Raw genomic sequence first — 21,845 nt, 5'->3', positions numbered from 1 at the left:
TCCCTGTTCTCCAAAAATTCTCTAAGATAATAGACAAAGGCTCTGAAATTACATCCACAAGCTCCTTTAGTATTCATTTAAAGTATAAGTCATTTCAAGTAGCTAGGTGTTCCCTTACTACCTCTTTTCCTATCTTGAGCTGTAGCGCCCTCCTTACTATTCTGTTATCACCAGGTTGGGCATTGCTTTCCTTTTGGGTGAAGACCGAGGCAAAGTAGGTGTTGAGTAGTTCTGCCTTTTCTCTGTCACCCAATAGCATTTCTCCATGTTCCCCACGCTTGTTCCCCATGCTTGTTCTTCCTCTTACTTTGGACATAGCCAAAGAAACATTTATTATTGTTGTTATTGTTATTATTATTATTAACCTCTCTGGCAAGCCTGGGCTCATTCTGAGTTTTAGCCAGCATGACTTTTCCCCTACAACTGTTGGCTACTTGTGTATTCTCCTCCTCTGTGATTTTCCCTTTCTTCCCTTTCTTATACATGCCCTTCTTAACTCTCAGCTCATCTGTAAGCTCCTTATGCAGCCACACCGGTTTCCTTAGATGCTGCTAATGATCCAGTTGGATAGATTACTATGATCCAATAGGATAGACCTTTTGGAATTCTTTGCCAGAGTTCAAATCTCCTTTTCAGCTACGAGTTCACGTTGTGGCTGTGCATATGGCACTGTCCATTTTACTCATGTTCTTCAAAAATGTTGCCTGCATAAAATCAGATGGAGTTCTCTTTCCTAGCACAGTGTATACACCCTATGTTACAAGACAGATCACTGCTATTGCAACAGCGCCAGCTATCAACTGCCAGGCAGCATTGCATAAGCAGTTATATGACACAGGGAAACCCCCCTATTCGGAATAGAAGATGCAACTGTGCATTGACCTATTTGTTTTGCAGCAAACACACAACCATAGCAGATTGAGGTACTTCTACTCAATTCTAGATTTCATTTCTGTCTTGTTTTATGTAGAGAGCCTTTAAAAATAAGGCAGCATGATATTTAAAAATGCAAAGCAAAAAAAAAATGATTGGGAGATTTTATATAAACTCAGTTCTTTTTTTCTGGGGAGACGCAGGGGTACACATACCCTAAACATTTTGTGAATCTAAGTTTGGCCTCATTGAGGGGCAGTATTTCAATATGAGTAGTAAAATGAGAGTACCCCTATACATGGTTTTTTTAAAGAAAAAAGCACTGTATAAGCTAATTTATAAAAACAAATTAAAAAGCCCCTAAAAACTAATTTAATAAAAAACTAATTTCTGTAGAAAGTTTGAAAGGATCCAAATGTTACTTTACGTAATAAACCTAGAGAAATCTAGAATTCCAAAATCTCGTAATAAATATCAAAATAGCCAATTGTTCATAATATGTTTGAAAGAATTTGTTCATAATATGTTTGAAAGTAGTAATTTTTCCATTCAGGAATGAAGTTTCATTGAACTAGAAATGAAGTGACTAATAGCAGCTTCCACTTAATTCCTCTTTTATTACAAGCCATTTCATCATTAATTTTAGCTGCAAACTCTTTTTCAAGATCAGCCATAAGATTAAAAAAAAGTAACAATCCCAAATATTCTCCCCTCCAGGGTGATAATGTACTTATCAACACATACAGTGGAGTGCTAAAGATTTCAGATTTTGGGACATCAAAGAGGCTTGCTGGCATAAATCCATGCACTGAAACATTCACAGGTATGTTTCTAAAACATATTACAGAGTCGCCTAATTTAAGAGTAAAATAATATTCTGGAGCATAAATTAGATAAGGCACTTACTCGCAGGAAGGTAGGTACAGGATTACAGCTTTAGTTCTGTACATTTTTTAAAACCCTGATACAGGTTGAGATCCCAAGCACACTGACTTGCAAAGTTGCACTGAAGTCATTGGGAAATGTTTTCAGGAGTGTGGCTTTATTCATTGACCAAGTTGTGGTCATCAGATAAGTATTAATAATCTGCTTGCGCAACACACATAGCAGTTTCCTTCACTGTTATCAGCAACATTCCTGGTCCCTGAATCAAGAGAAGCCCAGACTGCTGCAGTTTCCTGACCTTCCATGTTATAAGGAAACGTTCTGATATAGCTAGAGGCAATATGTCTGCTTAGATGAGCGAGGTATTGTGTGTGTTCTGTTCCTCAGTCTAGCAGCCAAGACAGCATGCATCCATAGATACTTTGGTATCAGCATACTGTTTGAGACAGTATGTTTCTTTGTAGACTTTGTTCCCTGCCTCATTTCCCCTTTCTTGCTAAACAGCTAATGAATGATACTCAGATTATCTGACTGAGCTTCACAGATGCAGATTTGAAACATGTTCAGAATGTATTTTGATTACCAATCTCTTCATTTTTAATTTCAATTGATATTGGTGGTGATGGTGGATATTAAATTCAGTATTATAGTCTTACTTTTATGCAAACAGAACTTGCATAAAAGCAGTGTGGCCTAAGGTAAGCTACTGCTGCATCCCACTTTATGCTGCCTTGCAGAGAAAGTCTAGATATATTTATAAATAAATTAAATCTCTTAGTCTCTCCCCACAATTCCATTTACAGTGGTACCTCAGGTTACATACGCTTCAGGTTACAGACTCCACTAACCCAGAAATATTACCTCAGGTTAAGAACTTTGCTTCAAGATGAGAACAGAAATCGTGCTCCGGCAGCACGGCAGCAGCGGGAGGCCCCATTAGCTAAAGTGGTGCTTCAGGTTAAGAACAGTTTCAGGTTAAGAATGGACCTCCGGAACGAATTAAGTACTTAACCCGTGGTATCACTGTATTTATTTTTACCTATGTTGTAAGAATTGCTGAGATAATGGGCTGCTTTAAACTGTGATTTATTGGACTCAGAACAAGCACTGAGCCTATGATTCTCCTTTCCTTCTTTCACTTGTGCACCATAATCAAACACTTCTGAGGTTTATTCTGGATTGTAAATGGAAATTAAACCACAGTTTCCCAGTTCGGGTGTAACTGGGGAAACTCTGATGTAATGAACCACATTAGAAGCACCCAAACTTCGCACATGAAGGGAAGGGTAAGAACAGAACATGGACACAAAGCCTATTACATTGTGCCAACAGAGCTAAAATGCTTTGCACACTAGATAAAGTACAAAACACCATGAAAGCCTGGGAATTTAATATTTGACTGTGCGCTTTTCTTCCAGATTTCGCTTTTGATTAAAGAAATTCCTGCCTAAGTGAATTTTTGCTTGCCTGCTTGTTTTTAACAGGTACCCTTCAGTATATGGCGCCAGAGATCATTGATAAAGGACCAAGAGGTTATGGAAAGGCTGCAGATATCTGGTCCCTAGGCTGCACAATTATTGAAATGGCAACAGGGAAACCTCCGTTTTACGAACTTGGAGAGCCTCAGGCGGCAATGTTTAAGGTTAGATCCTATAGATGTTTTAGGTTTTTGTAAAAGAGACGCTGATCTGGAGAAGAGCCATAAGATGAAACACTCGTCTGTGTGTGTCTGTGAGGAATAATATGTTTTGCAGTAGTGATTCAGTTAAAAGGGAAAATACGCTAAAGAGAGAATATTAAAAAGTTGTTCAAATTCCAATGAATGCCTCCCTAGGAATGAAAACCAGTTTCAGATGGAAATGCTAATGTCTTTATGTAATGTTTTATTTTAAGAAGACTCCTCTCTGTGGTGGAAGGTCTTGATTGTCTTTCCTTTTCTGTATTTGTCAGGTTGGAATGTTCAAAATACACCCTGAGATTCCTGAATCCATGTCAGCAGAGGCAAAAGCCTTCCTATTGTGCTGCTTTGAACCAGATCCAGACAAGAGAGCCTGCGCTAACGAGCTTCTTGTAGATGAGTTTTTAAAGGTTACAAGCAAAAAAAGGAAGTCTCAGTCAAAGTTAACAGGTAAAGACCTATTTATGCCTAGCTCAAAGAGCTTAGCAATTCTGTTTAATTGAGCCAACACTGACAGCTTCTTTGAGAAGCTCAACACAGAATCACTAGCATACTTAAAATGTGACTTTAATCAACCAGTTTGCATCAAATAAGTGTTTTTTAAACGTTTATGATACTATTTGTTAACATTTAACTTCCCTTTGAAAGCATTGAGACTTACTTAAGAGAGTAATAATAGGCTTGTTAAATTGTTTTTTCAGTGAAAACGAGTCATGAATAACTTTAGCTAGATTGAGGCCTTTATGTGTGTCTTGAAATAATCCTTAAAACACAAAACCCCCTCTGTTTTAAATTCTCTGAACACCCCCCCCCCCGGTAATATGGTCAAATTACCTGTTGCTAGTTCTACTTCATAAGTGAATTCTGGATGGTTTCAATTACTTTTCCTTTTCTATTTTTTTTTCTCACAGCACTCTCAGTTGGATCAAATGGTAAGTTTAATATTTAGACCTTTCTTTTCATACACTTAATGAAATCTTTGAACTTTGGTGTTTTATTTAGTCATTAGCTACTACATTTACCATTTCAAATGAGAAAATAATATCCAAACATGACATCTTCTCATACAGTGGGACTTCCTCTTTTCACCTTCCACAGCCTCTTGTGCAACTTCAAAACCTGCTTCAAAGGGCAATAACAGAGACATAATTGGTACAATCAATCCTGTCCTATTGATGCAGATCCCATACTTGTACATGTGGGAGGAGATTTTCATAGGGTATAATGAACTCTCTCTCCCCACCAAAGCCACATTTCCTCGTGGTCCAGTTCAGTGTATCTGGACATTACCTTGGATGTGAGCATCACATCAACTCCCATAGGCCCCACAGGTTACATATGCTTTGCATGCTAGATGAGATGGATCATTGCTAATGTTTATTATAATTCACTGTGTCCAGCGGGCTTGATTACACTAATTTCTGGGTTTCTTCACTTCCATGAGCAGAATATCTTCGAAGCATATCTTTGCCTGTTCCTGTTGTTGTAGAAGATACTAGTAGCAGCAGCGAATATGGCTCTGTTTCACCTGACACAGAATTAAAGCTTGACCCATTCTCTTTTAAAATGAGAGCCAAATCTTGTGGAGAAAAGGATGCAAAAGGGCTAAGGTCCCTTTTTCTAAGGTAAACCTTCCATATTGCTTCGTGGAAAGAAAGTGACTTTTGCAAATAAATTTGGTGGTTTTAATAGCAGTTTCTAATTTATATATTCGCAGCATCCCAGATGAGAATTTTGAGGACCACAGTGCACCTCCTTCACCTGAAGAGAAGGATTCTGGCATCTTCATGCTCAAAAAGGATAGTGAACGGCGAGCCACCCTTCATAGAATCCTAACAGAGGACCAAGATAAGGTGGTGAGAAACTTGATGGAAGCCTTAGCACAGGTAAACAAATACCCTTAGCATAGTTAATAGTAAAATAAGTGCTTGTAATCAGAGGACTAGCACATCCCAAACTGGAAGTTTTTGCAAGGTTTCATTGATATTACTCTGGTGTATTTGTTTATGATTGATAATTTAGAACACCTTTATCAGATGACTGAGTGTTTAGGGGCTCATTTAGTGGGGATACATAATTAAATGCAAGTACCTCTGCAAGACTTAAGACTGCAATCCTATATACACTTAAGCAGGAGTAACTAGCATGGAACTATAAAGTTCAGTGCACTGTATAACAAGTTATTTAAGACATCCTACAATAGCAAGCACCCAAATGCTGCAAATTAGGCATGCACTTTGAAAGCAGAGGCTTTTTAGTAGAATAATATTTATCAGAAATAATTGGCTTTAAGAAGTAGTAAAAAGTAGAAGCAGAGAAGCGTAAAATACTATATGGTGTGCACAAGTCAAACTTGAATTCTCCTAAGGTTCTGGGTCTCTAGTAAACAGTAATCCACATTATTGGGGGCTTTTGTCTTTAAAATTGAAAGCAGAAACAGATTACTAGATGGCTGAATTATGTAAAATTTATAGGGAATAAAAACATGTCAATCAAGATATGTATAGTGACAAATGCTCTATTTAACTCTCAGAGACTATAGTTTGACTTGGAAACAGAAATGCAAAAATATTTGTGTGGTTCTGTATAAATACACACACACACACTGTTATTAGAGTACTTTAATCTGGGAATAAAATTTAAAAGTGAGGAAAATGTACAGAAAAATGTCAGAAAAATACTTTCCTCTCCCTGGCCAAATTGTAACACAGTTGACCTTGCTAAAGCACACCATTAGGATGGGCCTACAAGGAATTGACTCCAGTTAACCCTGGTAGTTTGGCAACTTTGCTTTGAGGAATTTACTCAACAGCCTTTGGTTTATATGGTGCTAGAAAATTTCATTGTGTTACAGGAGAATGGCCATGACTATCTAACAACAGCATCACATGGCAGATGTTGCAATTAGTAGATAAATGAAGTGTTGTTCTGTGACTCACCTTGGGTGAAGTAATGTAACTTAAGTGTCAAATCTGAGTTGACCATGGCATATACCTAAACTGTGCTCAGCACTAGGGCTGAGCAATCTGATCTATTTCACCACCAATGAGTCTAATTTTATCAAACCCAGGCCACAAGTTGCAGCAAATATGGGAAATGCTGTGCCTCAAAGTGGCTTACTATTGCAGCATCATTATGTACAGGAAGTTCCACACTAAATAAGCCCAGACCATTATGAGATGAGAGTAATTAGATCTCTCATTAGTCAGGAGTAACTGTGCCCCTGAAGGACCAGGTGCGCAGCCTGGGAGTCATTTTGGACTCACAGTTGTCCATGGAGGCAAAGGTCAATTCTGTGTCCAGGGCAGCTGTTTACCAGCTCCATCAGGTACGCAGGCTGAGACTCTATCTGCCCGCAGACTGTCTCACCAGAGTGGTGTATGCTTTGGTTATCTCTCGCTTGGACTACTGCAATGCGCTCTATGTGGGGCTACCTTTGAAGGTGACCCGGAAACTACAACTAATCCAGAATGCAGCAGCTAGACTGGTGACTGGGAGCGGCCACCAAGACCACATAACATCAGTCTTGAAAGACTTACGTTGGCTCCCAGTACGTTTCCGAGCACAATTCAAAGTGTTGGTGCTGACCTTTTAAGCTCTAAATGGCCTCAGTCCTGTATTCCTGAAGGAGCATCTCCACCCCCATCGTTCAGCCCGGACACTCAGGTCCAGCCCTGAGGGCCTTCTGCTGGTTCCCTCGCTATGAGAAGCCAAGTTACAGAGAACTAGGCAGAGGGCCTTCTCGGTAGTGGCACCTGCCCTGTGGAACGCCATCCCACCAGATGTCAAAGAGAAAAACGACTACCAGACTTTTAGAAGACATCTGAAGGCAGCCCTGTTTAGGGAAGCTTTTAGTGTTTAACAGACTACTGTATTTTAATATTTTGTTGGAAGCCGCCCAAAGTGGCTGGGGAGGCCCAGCCAGATGGGCGGGGTAATAATAATAATAATAATAATAATAATAATAATAATAATAATAATAATTTGCTGCTTTCAAACTTTATTTATTAATCCTGTGTGTAAGGTAAAAGAAGTAAAGGACCCCTGGAAGGTTAGGTCCAGTCAAAGGCGACTATGGGGTTGCGGCACTCATCTCGCTTTCAGGCCGAGGGAGCCGGTGTTTGTCCAAAGACAGCTTTCTGGGTCATGTGGCCAGAATGACTAAACCGCTTCTGGTGCAACGCAACACCGTGACAGAAACCAGAGCGCATGGAAACACCGTTTACCTTCCTGCCACCTATTTATCTACTTGCACTTTGATGTGCTTTCGAACTGCTAGCTTGGCAGGAGCTGGGACAGAGCAACAGGAGCTCACTCCGTTGCAGGGATTCGAACTGCCAACCTTTTGTTCGGCAAGCCCAAGAGGCTCTGTGGTTTAGACCACAGCGCCACCCATGTCCACAATCTTGTGTGTGCCCCTAAGCAAATTAGTGGTTAAAATGAATTGAGGAGTTTTCTCCAGATAACCAGTGATGCAGTTCATACAAAAATATTCAAAAGGCATGTGATCCTTTTCACTGTGCTTTCCTCACACATTCACGGGAAATGTATTCAAAAATATTCTGTGAGATTCTTAGCTGAGAAGCTCAGGGTATAAATTCCAAAGTGTGAATGAGATGTGTTGGTAGGGAAAAGGTAATAAACCAAATGTCTCCATACACTGAATGCTGTTTCACATCTTGTCATGTACCAAGTCCTTTTGCACCTGTAGATGCCACCAACGACATAGGAAATAGAAGTGAAAAAACATTTTCTATTGCAGTTTTGGAAATGCTCATATAGTAAATGTTTACTGCTTCAATGAATAGTAATGAACTACACTGTAGTTTGGAAAATGAGTACACCACTAGTAGCCTGGTCTTTTTCTCTCATTCCTGCCTCTGTGCCTTGTGTCACACTTCTCTTTATGTCTAGAACAGCCTTCTAAAAGTCATAGGAACATAAGAAGAGCCTCTGCTGGGTCAGGCAAAGGCCTGTCTAAGCCAGCTTTTCACAGTGAGCAAGCAGGTGCCTATGAAAAGCCCATAAGCAGGATGAGAGCAATAGTTCTCTTCTTCTGTTGTTCCCTGCTTTTCAGATGCATGCTGCCTCTGATCCTGGAGGGTAGAATATAGTGAACATGACGAGTAGCCATTTTAGCCATATCATGCATGAATTTGTCTAATTCTTTTTTAAAGCCAATCTAAGTTCATGGCCATCACCACATCTTGAGGTAGCAGATTCCATAGTTCACTTATGTGCTGGGTAATGAAGTCTTTGCCCCCTGCCCCCCAATCTGTCCTGGATGTCCCACTGTATATCTTCATTAGGTGCCTGGGAGTGCTAATGAGTGAGAAAAGCATCTCTCTATCCACTTTCTTAACACTAAGCATAATTTTATTAACATCAACCATGTCTTTCCAACTCAACTTTTTTTCTGAAGTAACCCCCTTTCCCATCATTGTACCCTTTCCTCATAGAGAAACTGCTCCAACCTGGATCATTTTGCTTTCCCCTTTCTGCAACTTTTCCAGCTCTACAATATCCTTTTTAAAGATGTGTCAACGTATTCCAAATGTGATCACCTCACAGATTAATATAAAAACATTATGATATTGGCAACTTTGTTTTTATCCCTTTCCTAATAATCCCTTGCATGCAATTTGCTAGTACATAGGGTTGATTGTTGTCATTGAATGGCCTCAAGGTCCCTTTTCTGGTCAGTCACCACCAGTTCAAACCCCATTAGCATATTTGTGAAATTTGAATTTTTGGTGCCCAATATGCATCACTTCACACTTGAACCACAGACTTGGACACCTAACTACTCATCCATAACTCCAGATCATTTATAAGCAAGTCAGAAATCACAGGTCCTTGGGAAACCCATTTCTTCCATTGTGGAAACCTTCAGTTTATTCCTACTTTCTTCTTCCTGTTTTTTAACCAGTAATCTGTCCATACTTTCTTCAGATACCTTGGATCAGAAACTTTTATCAGAATTTTTTTGAAAGTCCAAATACACTTACGTCTATTTCTGGAGACCTGCAGTTTCTGTTATATACATCCCCTAGCTAAAAGACCCCACAGTATTTGCAAAAAGACTGAATTGTTGAAGCCATATGGAAATCTATAGATGAAAGTAGTGCCTAGAGGAATATTCACTGAATATTTTCACTATTGCCTCATGATTACACAAAGGTAATTAGCTATTTTTTGTTTGTTCTAACAGGGACCTGAAGAGCCTAAGCTGAAATGGGAACACATCACAACTTTAGTCGCCAGTCTCAGAGAATTTATACGGACAACTGATCGCAAAATTATTGCAAATACACTTTCAAAGATAAAACTAGAGCTAGACTTTGACAGTCATGGCATCAGCCAGGTTCAGCTGGTCCTCTTTGGTTTCCAAGATGCAGTAAGTATACCTTTCTCTCTTTTTTGCTAGTTTTGCTACACTGATTTTTCATATACTGATGAATGTCTTAAATCTGCAATACAATTGAGTGAAAGTTAATCATGAGCCAATTTGGTAAAGTAGTCACAGTGCTCAGATAGGGCTGGGAAGGCATAGTTTAAATCCCTACTGAGACATGAAGCTCACTGGGTGACCATGAGCAAGTCTGTTTTTCATTCTAACCAACCTCACAGCATTGTTGTGAAGATAACATAGGGGTGGAGGAAACACAATGTGTGTCACCTAGAATTCATTGGAGCCAAAATGGAATCGAAATACATAAATAAGCAAGTTTCTTGGACTAGAGTTTAGAATGAGAAACACTATGTCCAGGCTAATACATTATGAATAATGTGAGAAATATCCTCCTTCTTTAGTTACATATCACATTTATTTCTCGCATTTAACTCCAAGGAGCTTGATATCATGGATCCGGGTGGGTGGGTGCGTGCAAAGAGGCTGGTTGAGCCAGGGCAGAGAAGAGATGTGGCCAATAAATATATGACCCCAGGAAGAGATCTAGTTCAGTTCGATTGTACTGGGTGCAGAGCCTAGGGGGCGCTGCAACTATGAGGTGGAATGGAAGGCGAGAGGCAGGAGGGCATCAAATTCTGGCATTGCACAGTAAAGGTAAAGGGACCCCTGACCGTTAAGTCCAGTCACGGACGACTCTGAGGTTGCAGCGCTTATCTCGCTTTACTGGCCGAGGGAGCCGGTGTACAGCTTCCGGGTCATGTGGCCAGCATGACAAAGCTGCTTCTGGCGAAGCAGAGCAGCGAATGGAAACGCTGTTTACTTTCCTGCTGGAGCGGTACCTATTTATCTGCTTGTACTTTGACGTGCTTTTGAACTGCTAGGTTGGCAGGAGCAGGGACCGAGCAACAGGAGCTCACCCCGTCACGGGGATTCGAACCGCCGACCTTCTGATTGGTAAGCCCTAGGCTCTGTGGTTTAACCCACAGTGCCACCCATGTCCCACATCGGACAGAGCACCACTGAAATTTGAGACCCCAAGTTCTGCCACTGATCCAGCGGACTGAGAAGGCCTCTGCTTGGGAGAGCCGGAGGAAGAGACTCCTGAAAAGGGTTCAAATAGGCAGGGGCGTTCCCTTGCCCTATTCCACCTTTCCATCAGTCGCCACAGCCCTGATGCACAGGCTTCTCCATCTCTGGAGCAGTCAAACATTGGTTCTGCCTCATCCAGCTTTGCCTTTGTAGTTGTCAGAAACCATGTTCAGTGTTGCCTTTCCACCTGTCCCATCCACCTGTGATGAGGGAGTGACCCACCTAGGTCACAGAGACACCAGTGTAGACATGAGCAGGTACAGTAGGCTCAGCTAGGTTGTTTGCCCAGACTTCAGAGCAGAAATGTTTGCTGTGCTAAGTCGTGCACACCCCATTCCCTTGCTGCTGTCCTTTTGAACTGCATTTTGCTATGCATTGCACTGATCTCAGCATTGAAGATTTTGGTAGAAACTGCAACCTATGTTCAAGTTCTTCACTGAGTGGGAACCAGGACACTCAAGGTGGTGTTAACAACTCTCTGAAATAAGTTAGATTGAGAGTCATTGACTGCCCAAATTCACTTGGTGTGCTTCATGGCTGAATGGGGATTTAAACTCTGGTCTCCAAGGTACTAGTTCTGAACATTTATTAATTTTTTCCCTAAAGATGTCTTCAGACAACATACATTCTGAGGGGTTTTTTAAAGTGCATTTTCCATGCCCTCTGGCACGCTTCATAAGACCCAGCCCTTTTCCTAATCTTTGAGATGGAGGGGCGGGCATCTATCATCCCTCTTTCCAGCCCCAAGATTAGGGGGGAAGGCAAGGGCTTGTTTTGTTGACATGCTACCAAGGCTGATGGTTGTTTAGGACACAAGATCCTTTTCTGATGCTTTTTTTAGGTGTAATGGTGGTGAAACATGAAAATATCAAAATTGCCTTCCTTTCCGACAATGAATAATAACTTTTCTTTGTTATGCATACCTACACTTTAATATTAGACAGGAAACGTAATAGTGTTTCTAATTCCAGTGTCTCTTTCCAGGTGAATAAAGTTTTAAGAACTCACAATATCAAACCACATTGGATGTTTGCGCTAGATAGCATAATTCGCAAAGCTGTGCAGACTGCTATTACCATCCTGGTTCCAGGTGAGACACTTGCCACTCACTGAAATAGTTCTCAAAGGCTATCCTCCTAAGTGCACTTAACATGGAGGAAAATTTTGCTGAAATCACCAAACGTTACATGTTAATGTTTGCGGTTGCATACCCTTGTTATGTTCCCCTAATAAAATTGTAATCTTTGAAGCAGTTATTGGCTACCCATGAGGGAGGGGGAGTGTACAAACACAGGACTCAAGCATAGATGGAAAGATCAGAAATATACCAACTACGTGTCTCTAAAATATACCCACTAAAATGTATGTATGAAGGAGACCATAGTTTCAGTCCTTAGGACTTAAAGCTGCAAGTGTTCTAAGACCTACAGCTAAAAGAATTAACACCTGATTATTAAGGCACTCCTCTATTTACACTTTTTACACTCCTCTTTTTATTTCTTTAAGGTTTAGCAATGCATTAGATTTAATCTGAGACTCTATCTTTCCCAGAATGCTCAGTACATGCTGTGATCAGTGAACACACAGTTAATTGGACCATATATATTAGCTCCCTTTGGGGCACATATCATTAAGGCAAAATGATCAAAAACTGTTCAACTTCTACTTCCTATGCTCCTTCTAAAACCAAAGAGGGTGATTTATCACTTTTGAAGTGCTTATCATTTTCTAAGTGCTATACAGAGTTTGAAAGGTAAGTCGATCCAGGCCCTGCAGCCTCACCATCTATCAACAACATGCAAAAGGAAAAGAAGAATGCGGAAGGAAGAAGAAAGCACATACATTCAGGCACTGATTCTTGAAGTTACTGAATAATAATAACAATAATAATAATTAATGGTAGGAAGTGTGCAGTTTGGTCTAGATAGATTTATAAAATGTTTGGAAAAAATCAACTCTGGTCAGAGGCATGAAAAATAGTAAGCCCTGAAGCATTTGCTGTATGAAAAGTGCTCCGGCTTAGTGACCAGGAAAGAGCTTTAGAGATTATTTTTGAAAAATCCCATAAGCCTTCCATTCTGCATGCAGCTGCAATGAGTATTTACAAGACATGAGAATGAATTGCCTGATAGATGTAGTGCAAATCCTAGTCAGCACTTGTTGATTTAGTAGCTGCCGTTGGTCAGACCTCAAGGCCTGTGTGTAGTGCAGAGGTTGCTGTACATCTCTTATAACAATCAGCCCATGTGCCAGTCCTACATCCTAGTATAAAGGACATGGCTGTTAGAATTCGTAATAATTTCTTTTGGTTGCAACTGCATCCCACTTACATAACCAAATCAAAGCAGCTTACAGTATAAACACAATAAAATGCCAACGTTGCATCAAAAGCATATCCATAAAATGAAATGGAATGTAAAGCAAGAGCAGTATAGAACCACGCGAGGCAGGACAAAAGTGCTGGCTTGGCAGGCCGATCAGTGGAGTCTACTAATACAGTTTTATTAGGTACAGTGCTTGGAGAGCTTTGCAGCCAAGTGGTTTCTAAATCTTTGTAAATAAAACTAATTAAATACATAATTACTACAAAGAAAGCAAGAGTGAAACAAGCCTGGTAGGAAAGAAGTAAACAAGAAAAAGAACAAGATCAGCCTGTGGGGTGAGGACCCTGCAGCACATGCTTCGTAGGCAGAAGATCTCAATGTTCAATCCTTGGTATCTCCAGCTGGGACTGAAACATTGGACAGCTGCTGCCAGCTGGTGTAGGCAGCACTGAGCTAGATGGATCAGTGATCTGAATCAGTATGAATGAGCTGTCTAGGTTTGATCCTCAGCACCCCCCAATTAAACAGGATCATAGCTGGCCTTGCTGGATGACACTTCTGCCAATTGCAATAGGTTGACTAGATAAACAAATATAGTCTGTTTCAATATAAGTACACTTCCTCAGCTTCTACTGGAAGCCAAAGTACTCTGCTATGCTATGTCAGCATAATTTCTGTGGCAAGCTGCTGTCTCGTCAGCTGAACACAGCTTTTAGCTTTATATAGGTTTGATCTTATCCCTTCTTGGTGGCGCTACTAGCAAGCTTTGTTGGTGACAAGTCTGTGCCAGTTTTTCCTGGGGATCAGCACCTAATTTAGCAGCTTGGTTTCTTATTTGTTCCTGATGTGCCAGATCTGCAAGGTTATTATCCCTGGGGTCCTTTCTTATTTCACAAACTGCATCTTGGTTTCAGCCTGGAGAATGGGTGCAGCCCGTGCTGTTCCAAGTCCTCCAAGTTTTCTGCCCATCGTACAGGAGGCTGCAGAGCCCATCATACTTGTCTGTGATTTCATTGCTAAAATTAACACTAAGCCTTCTCTCTAACAGAATTGAGGACACACTTCAGTTTAGCATCTGAGAGTGATACAGCCGATCAGGAGGACGTTGAAGGTGAGGAGGAACATGAAGAGCAACCTCCAAATCCAACCATTCATCGGCCTTGCCTTGTACTGGAAGATGCTATAGCTACCTCAGGAGTGAGCACTCTAAGTTCTACTGTATCCCATGAATCCCAGGCTGCCCAGCGATCCCTTAATGTTCAACTTGGAAGGCTAAAATTGGAAACTAACAGGTAAGTCCTAGGTAGTTGAAGACCTGGAGCTGATTCCTTATCACACTTAACAGAGTTGCACCAACATTTTAAAGTATATTGTTGCACAATCCATTAGGCATTTTTCATTATTTTTTTTGCACAAGTCTTAATCTGCTGTGCCAGATCAGTTTAATTCTTTGAGACTAGTAAAACACCGACACTCCCATCTAGTGGAGTGAGCACAGAGCTGTCAGGGCTATGTGCATGCAGAGAGAAAAAATTGAAGTTCTAGCAGTTCGAAGGCACGTCAAAGTGCAAGTAGATAAATAGGTACCCTCCAGCGGGAAGGTAAACAGCGTTTCCATGCGCTGCTGTGGTTTGCCAGAAGCGGCTTAGTCATGCTGGCCACGTGATCCGGAAGCTGTCTGCGGACAAACACCAGCTCCCTCGGACAGTAAAGCAAGATGAGTGCCGCAACCTGAGTTGTCCACAACTGGACTTAACGGTCAGGGGTCCCTTTACCTTTACCTTTTGCCTATCAGCTGTTTGGTAGGAAGGAGGAGCAAGGGGGACAAATCTAGGCCCTACTCCATTAATGACTTCTCCCCAACAGACAATTGATAGGATTTTAGCTTTTCTTAAATAATAAAAATAAAAATCTGACTGTTGAATAAAAGTCTATACACAATTCTTCTAGTTCTGGCTAGAATAGGTTCACAAAAAGCTGCTTCCATGTGAATCGTACATCTAGCTAGATTGATATAGCAGTCTAAAGCCTGCTTTTAAAACGTCCTTGGGCTTTTAAAGCTCCTTTGTTACATGGGCTTCCAAGATCTTCTGTTATATTCCTGCCATTCACAACTCATGATTAAATAACAATTCATTTTCATAATAGTATGAACCACCACCAGGTCTTCTTAATAATTCATTCACCGGGAACAAATCCAGGCTACTGAACACCTGGCTTAGCACAGCTACCTAGAGCGCATTGTTTTCATTGTTACTGACCTCCATTCAAAATATACTATAGAAAACTCAGTCTTTGGAACTAAATAATTATAAAAACAAATATCAAATAATGTTAGACAGAGAATATAAAACAACTCTGTTGTTAGCTTCCAGGTCCAAAACTATTTTAAGTATTGCTTTTAAAGCTGATTTTGCTCCGAAAACATTCATAGAAGCAAGTAGGCATAAATCCTAAGATTTCTGCTTATTGTGATTGTTCTGTAGGAGTTAGCATGGATTCCCCAATCTACGTGAATATCTACTAAATTCACTATGATCCTAATACACCTTCCACATTGCAAATAATTAATGTTCAGTGGCGGAAGTGTGCACATGCGTATGCTCACACATATATATCCCCACTTTTTCACTATATGTGCACTGCTAAAGGTGGACTCTTGTTCACCATCTCTTGCTCCTGTTCAGTGTTGTATTCTGGGACATTCAGTATGGTGGGGAAATGGAACAGTGCTTCTTTTATCATTTTCCTGGGATCTCATTGTGGTGGGGAGAGTAAATGTAGGGAGTTAGCTCCTGCAGACACACCCCTTCCTGAGAGAGGCAAAGGAAGTGGGGTGGGAAATTATAGAGAAGGCCAATGGTCCTCCACTCATCATTACACTGGAAGCAGACACAGTCCTGCCCCACCTTTTCATCGCAGTACAGGCTTTTGTGAAGGACTCATATGAAGAACAATTGAGGGATATTTGTGTAGGGGAGGGTCATTTGCTTCTCTTTATGTCACACATTATTTAATCCAAGCTCCAGTTTAAGAGGCAAAGGTGCATTCCCTGTTTGCATTACACACTGGCAAGCAGGTGGGGAAATACTCTTTTTGTCTGTGTTGTTTGGTTGGCAGTGGGGTGGGGACAAGGAAGCAAGATGAGGAAGGTGTTGTTGACTGGATGGTCTCTTGTTCATTTCACCTCCTCTCCCTACTTGCTACATATATGCACTCCTTTGTCACGCATAATAATTTGCAACTGAATAAAATTATCACCTCCTAATTTCTTCCTTTCCTTTCCTTTCCTAGTATTTGTTTCATGCAATATTTTACCTTGATTCTAAAGGACTTGCTCTGCTCAAGGACTTCAGTCTTGGTGGGCTGTTTCACAGAACAGCATATAGAACCTTTTCTGATGCAGTTGTCAGCCTTCAGAATTGGTTCTCTTTGGAGAATCGCCTCAGCCCATCATTACAAATTAAAGGTTTTAATCAGGCAGAAAGTTGAATTTGCTCTTTAGTGATCATTACTAATGCATTGCCAGAGAGTTCAGAGAGAATTTTATTGATTCTGAATGAGATTTTATTAGATTTTTTTTTTTTTTGCATTCCTCCTCAGATTTTATTTGCAATAGGCAGGGTAGAAATTAAACAATAAGTGCATTTCACTTAAATGAATGGAAGTTGCATAGGTTTTAGAACTTCAGAAGTAGGCCTAACAGGTGCCTCTTCATTTGCAAAGTATACACAATCTGCTTTTCATGAACTGTAGAAGCTTGCTTTATGGTACTCTTGTTTGGCATGGAAGTTGTGTCAAGATATGGAAGTAGCTTTGGGGAATTAACTCATGCAGTTCTGCATTTTTTTGCTTTTCATGTTGTTACCTTGGCAAACACACAGTGAAATGTAACTCTTTCCTTTCATCTCTCTGACTTCCTTAACAGACTACTGGAAGAGCTAGTGCAGAAGGAGAGAGAATTTCAAGCCCTGTTGCATCACGCTATAGAAGAAAAGGAACAGGAGATCAAACACCTGAAGCTTAGGACTCAACCAATAGGTGCTCCACTAGAATCTTCAAAGGCAATTGCTCCTCAAAGCACTTTTCAAAAGAAGACTGAGCAGTCAAAGCCTTCACATGCACCCTGACCCATCTTTTTCATTTTGGTTGTTTTGCCTCCTTTGTTTAAGACGCTTTATCACATTTTCTAGGCAGTTAGTTCTTTGAAACAGGCATATGATATACCCACAGCATGCATATTATTTCTGATACCGTATAGCATCAGTAAAGCAAGTGTTTTACAAATTTTACTTAAAACAAAGATTTATACATTACTAGCTAACAGCAAGATTCTCTCTTAATTTTATTTCTAGGTTGCTGGGTTTTTTTAAAAAAGAAATCTGTAACATTCCTAGTTTTATTATTTATGTGTAAACACTGTCACTGTGAAGCTTTACCAGAGTAAGCAGGAGCAGAAACCTAGACCACAAAATGGAATGATACAACTCACTTTTGTTAAGTACAGAGCAAAGCAAATGCCCATGAGGTTTCTCTGCAACAATTCAAATTAATTGTCACAAGGCTCGACCTTGTTGTAATTCAGCATGGCAGTTCTTATGAAAGAATTCTGACAACAGATCTGATAAGATTTGGGTGCCTTTTGCCACTCAGTACTCACTTATCTATAATTCACAAAGCTTTGCCCTAAGTTATTTATACCTGCAAACTAAGATTTCTTTGAATCTTATGTTCTAGCACACATTGTTTTGAATCACTCTGCTGAAATAACTATTTTGTGGACGAGTTAGATCCATTTTTGTTATCACTTTTTTTAAAAAAAATCAAATAAATTTGAACCATACATGATGTTTTTTAGCTGGCTGCACTTTATGTACACAAGGATCGTGAACAAATATTTTTCTTCTAAATGGGTTCTCCCAAATCAAGTCACTTAAAATGACAAATGGCATGATTATATGGGTAGTGGGTACAGTCCTTCCCTGCCATTTCTTCATATTGGCTGACGATCATAATTAGCACAAGCTCATTTCTGAAGTTCACAGTCTTTATCTAGCACTTCTCCCCATTGGCAACTATAGGGCACATGATGTAAAATTCCGCATGAAGGTTGGAGGAAGTTTATGGGTCCATGTAAATGTAAAAATGCACTAACTTACCAGTCTCAAAAATTTGTTTCAGCTATTCCTGGCACGTCTCTGTCTCACCATAGCACAACTGATGGAGGGGTTGAAGATCCAGATCTTACTAATTGGCTGAGAGTTCATGGTGCTGATGAAGAAACCATAAACAGGGTAGGAAAGATATTTTATTAGGTATGTTCTGTTTGTGATTTTGCTAGACCCAGAGGTTTAGTTTGCAAACTTTTAAATGTTGCTTTATCTATCTGTTTGATGAGGGGGGAAATCAAATAAAGGGAAGAAAATGCGATGTGTATAAAAAACATAAAAAGAACTACTATATTTGTTCATCCTTCCTGGATTTGAATTAATATCGTGTGTTGAAATACAGTATGTCTGATCACTGGATCACTAGTTCAGTCATGAGCTACTTTTATTATTTATTACTTGGTCCAATGTCACTGTACTATAGCTGAGCTGTAGGCTTTCTACATATGTCACATATGTGTTCTGCCACTGAGCTATGGGCATTCAGGGGATAAGTGTGAAGAATCTCTGTAAACTACCATTAAGCCAAACATCCCCCCCCCAAAAAAAGTCACTTTTTTTGGTGAGTGAACAAATCAGGAGCTGCCGGTGTCATAAGGAGTCACCTTCTTGACACTGGTGTCACTTACTGCTCATCTGGGTGGGCCAGGATGCTAGTGAGGTCAGGGTTGCATGGATGCATTGGTAGAAATGCTGGATTGGCTTTTCCAGTGCACGCATTCAGCCCCGACCTTGACGACGACTCCTGGATAAAACCTTCTGTGACTTTATTGCAATCTACAAAGCAGCTAAACAAGCAATCTTCTACTTGCAACTTTGCTTAGTCCCATGACTTCTGTTAAAAAATAAATTCTAAATGGTTTATAGACTCCGGTTGTTGGGCTGTTGTTGTTTTAAATGCTTATAGCTGATATTCTTAATGTCTAGAGTAGAGTTAGGGAAACCTGTGGTCCTCCTGATGCTGCTGATAGACTCCAGCACCCATCATTATTGACCTATGACCATGCTGACTGGGAGTTGGAGTCCAACAGTATCCAAAGGGCCACCGGTTCCACAGCCCTGAACTTTAGTGTAAAAATGCTAATGCACTAATGACTAGCACACTGCTTAATTTTGAGCAGTTTATCTGGTTCTTTATGCACTGCCTCTGACCAAAGCTCAGTTGTCTTTGTTATAGTCTTTACAGTGTAAGTTCCAGAGTTCTGTAAAATAGAATCCAGAACACCATGGTTCTCTTACTTGGCTCTTATGGGTACATAAAGAACTAAAGTATTAAACAAAAATATTACATTACTCTTACACATTCATCTTACACTTTTCTTCATAAGTTACATGTGCTCTGTGCATCTTTCAGACAAATAGACTTTGATTTAAACAGGGATATTGTATAACCCTGAGAATAAAGCAAGAGTGATAACCAGTGGCACAATCAGCATAACTTTCATCATAGATTTCTTGTTTTAGTTTTTGGCCGAAGACTACACACTAATGGACGTTCTCTGCTATGTTACTCGAGATGATCTAAAATGCCTTAGACTCAGGTAACCAAGTATTTTTTGGTTTTTTTTAAAAAAACTTGTAGTACTCATTTTATGAAAGGGCTTATTGTTATTTCAATGAATCGATTACTTTTATTTACAAGCTTCTTAGACTGACATAATCTTTCACATATATACATATTGAATCCTTATTTATAATGCATTTATACAAATTGTGATGCTTTTTAATGTATTTTTTTAATGATAGCTAAAACTAAACTAGTACATTTTATCAATTATGTAGCTAGTGCACTGCATTTAATTATAAGATATACATCAAAATCTCCATTAGGATGTCATTATTGCACAGTGATTGATAGGAACTAAAATTAATGTGCATTGTTTCTGCTTAAGAAGCGCACAAGGTATCTGAATGAAGACATTTGCCAGTGAAAATGCTGTTTGTTGTGAGTAAAACAAAACAGAACAAAAAAAAAACCTGCTGTGACTTTCTTTTGCAGAGGTGGGATTTTATGTACACTGTGGAAGGCCATCACTGACTTCCGAGAGAAGCACACCTGACCCCGACTGAAGGGATTCCTCCATCTCTGAAGAGAACTGGAGCTTTCCAGCAGCCCAGAACAGGAGTTCCGTATAAAAAAAAAGATAAAAATGCTGTTGCACTTTAATCCAGTATTTGTTTACCGTTGCTAAGGACACTGCAGCTTTCTGGCTGCGTCTACTCCTAATGTTCCTGAGAGACCTGTCTACAACATTAAATTTTATTTTAGTTTTAAATATTTTTTTACACAGAATCTTCTCTTTTTCTAAAATGATGGAACAGCGGCTATAATTAACAAAACCCATGTAAATATTACAAAGACCCATTGTACGATTTCATGTGATTCCACATCAACGAAGCAAATGTGAAAATTAGCTTTCTGCGTTAATATGTGTAACCAGAGCCTGTGATGGGGGCAGGGTGTTTTCTGGGACTCAGTCTCTTTTTCTCAGCCTGCAGAAGAGAATGGTGGGAGACCTATCAGTTCAATCTCAGGGTGGCTTTGCAGCTTGCCTGGGGTGGGGTGGGTGGCTCAGTAGAAGGGGTAGGTTTTGGGCAGGGGAAACACAAGGGCCCATGGGTATTGTCTTTCCAAGGACTGAAGACATTGTTCTGAGGCTCTTGCATGTTTTCATAATTTGGGGTGGAATTCGTAACTGAAATGATTGTGTAAAGCTTATTTGGTAGCTTTTTCCTTCTAGTATGCTGAATATTATACTTGGTACTTACTTACAGTCCTTTATAAATGTTTATATTGTTTTTATTTTAGTAACTTAAATCCTGGTCTACAGTGCAATTTGTTTTTAGTGTTGTTTATGTACTACTGAACTGTACCAGTTACATATGCCTGAAAATACATATAGTACTGTTAGCTTGTTCTAAAGCTATCCATTGTGATATACATTTTAGGAATAAAAAATGATGCACAATTCTGATAGATTTCTTGACTTACTGGGTTTAAAGTTGTAGTTGAAAGATCTGAACTATGACAAACAGGAGGAAATGGAGAATAATTAAAGGGTCCTGCTAGTGAAAGTACAGTGGTACCTCAGGTTACATACGCTTCAGGTTACATATGCTTCAGGTTACAGACTCCGCTAACCCAGAAATAGTGCTTCAGGTTAAGAACTTTGCTTCAGGATAAGAACAAAAATCGTGCTCCGGCGGCGCGGCAGCAGCGGGAGGCCCCATTATCTAATGTGGTGCTTCAGGTTAAGAACAGTTTCAGGTTAAGTACAGACCTCCGGAACGAATTAAGTACTTGACCCGAGGTACCACTGTATAGCAGGCAGAAACATCTTTACAGAATTGCAGTACAGAGGAAAACTGTCTAAATATCTGTAGAAGTTGGAAAAGCTACCCATCAATTTGTACAT

General features: G+C 40.0%; 1 protein-coding gene across 4 annotated transcripts in view; it reads left to right on the top strand.

Annotated features, from left to right (window-relative positions):
• MAP3K5 (mitogen-activated protein kinase kinase kinase 5) overlaps nucleotides 1-21,406 on the top strand; it is a 102,461-nt gene extending 81,055 nt beyond the window's left edge. For 2 of the 4 annotated variants that reach the window (XM_053382022.1, XM_053382019.1), the window contains exons 18-30: nucleotides 1,591-1,696; nucleotides 3,243-3,400; nucleotides 3,709-3,886; nucleotides 4,348-4,368; nucleotides 4,881-5,061; nucleotides 5,154-5,322; nucleotides 9,648-9,833; nucleotides 11,922-12,027; nucleotides 14,310-14,553; nucleotides 17,190-17,302; nucleotides 18,443-18,555; nucleotides 19,894-19,970; nucleotides 20,429-21,406. In XM_053382022.1, the coding sequence (XP_053237997.1) occupies nucleotides 1,591-1,696; nucleotides 3,243-3,400; nucleotides 3,709-3,886; nucleotides 4,348-4,368; nucleotides 4,881-5,061; nucleotides 5,154-5,322; nucleotides 9,648-9,833; nucleotides 11,922-12,027; nucleotides 14,310-14,553; nucleotides 17,190-17,302; nucleotides 18,443-18,555; nucleotides 19,894-19,970; nucleotides 20,429-20,489 (1,713 nt within the window). In that variant the 3' untranslated portion in view covers nucleotides 20,490-21,406. Of the gene's footprint in view, nucleotides 1-1,590; nucleotides 1,697-3,242; nucleotides 3,401-3,708; nucleotides 3,887-4,347; nucleotides 4,369-4,880; nucleotides 5,062-5,153; nucleotides 5,323-9,647; nucleotides 9,834-11,921; nucleotides 12,028-14,309; nucleotides 14,554-17,189; nucleotides 17,303-18,442; nucleotides 18,577-19,893; nucleotides 19,971-20,428 lie in introns of those variants that run through there. The other 2 variants (XM_053382020.1, XM_053382021.1) reach the window with 2 other exon arrangements.
• The last annotated feature ends 439 nt before the right edge of the window (nucleotides 21,407-21,845 follow it).

The sequence above is a fragment of the Podarcis raffonei genome, chromosome 3 (assembly GCF_027172205.1).
Source record: "Podarcis raffonei isolate rPodRaf1 chromosome 3, rPodRaf1.pri, whole genome shotgun sequence".
NCBI classification, from domain to species: domain Eukaryota; kingdom Metazoa; phylum Chordata; class Lepidosauria; order Squamata; family Lacertidae; genus Podarcis; species Podarcis raffonei.
Note: the sequence above shows the minus strand (reverse complement) of the source record. Positions and strands in the feature narration are given on the sequence as shown.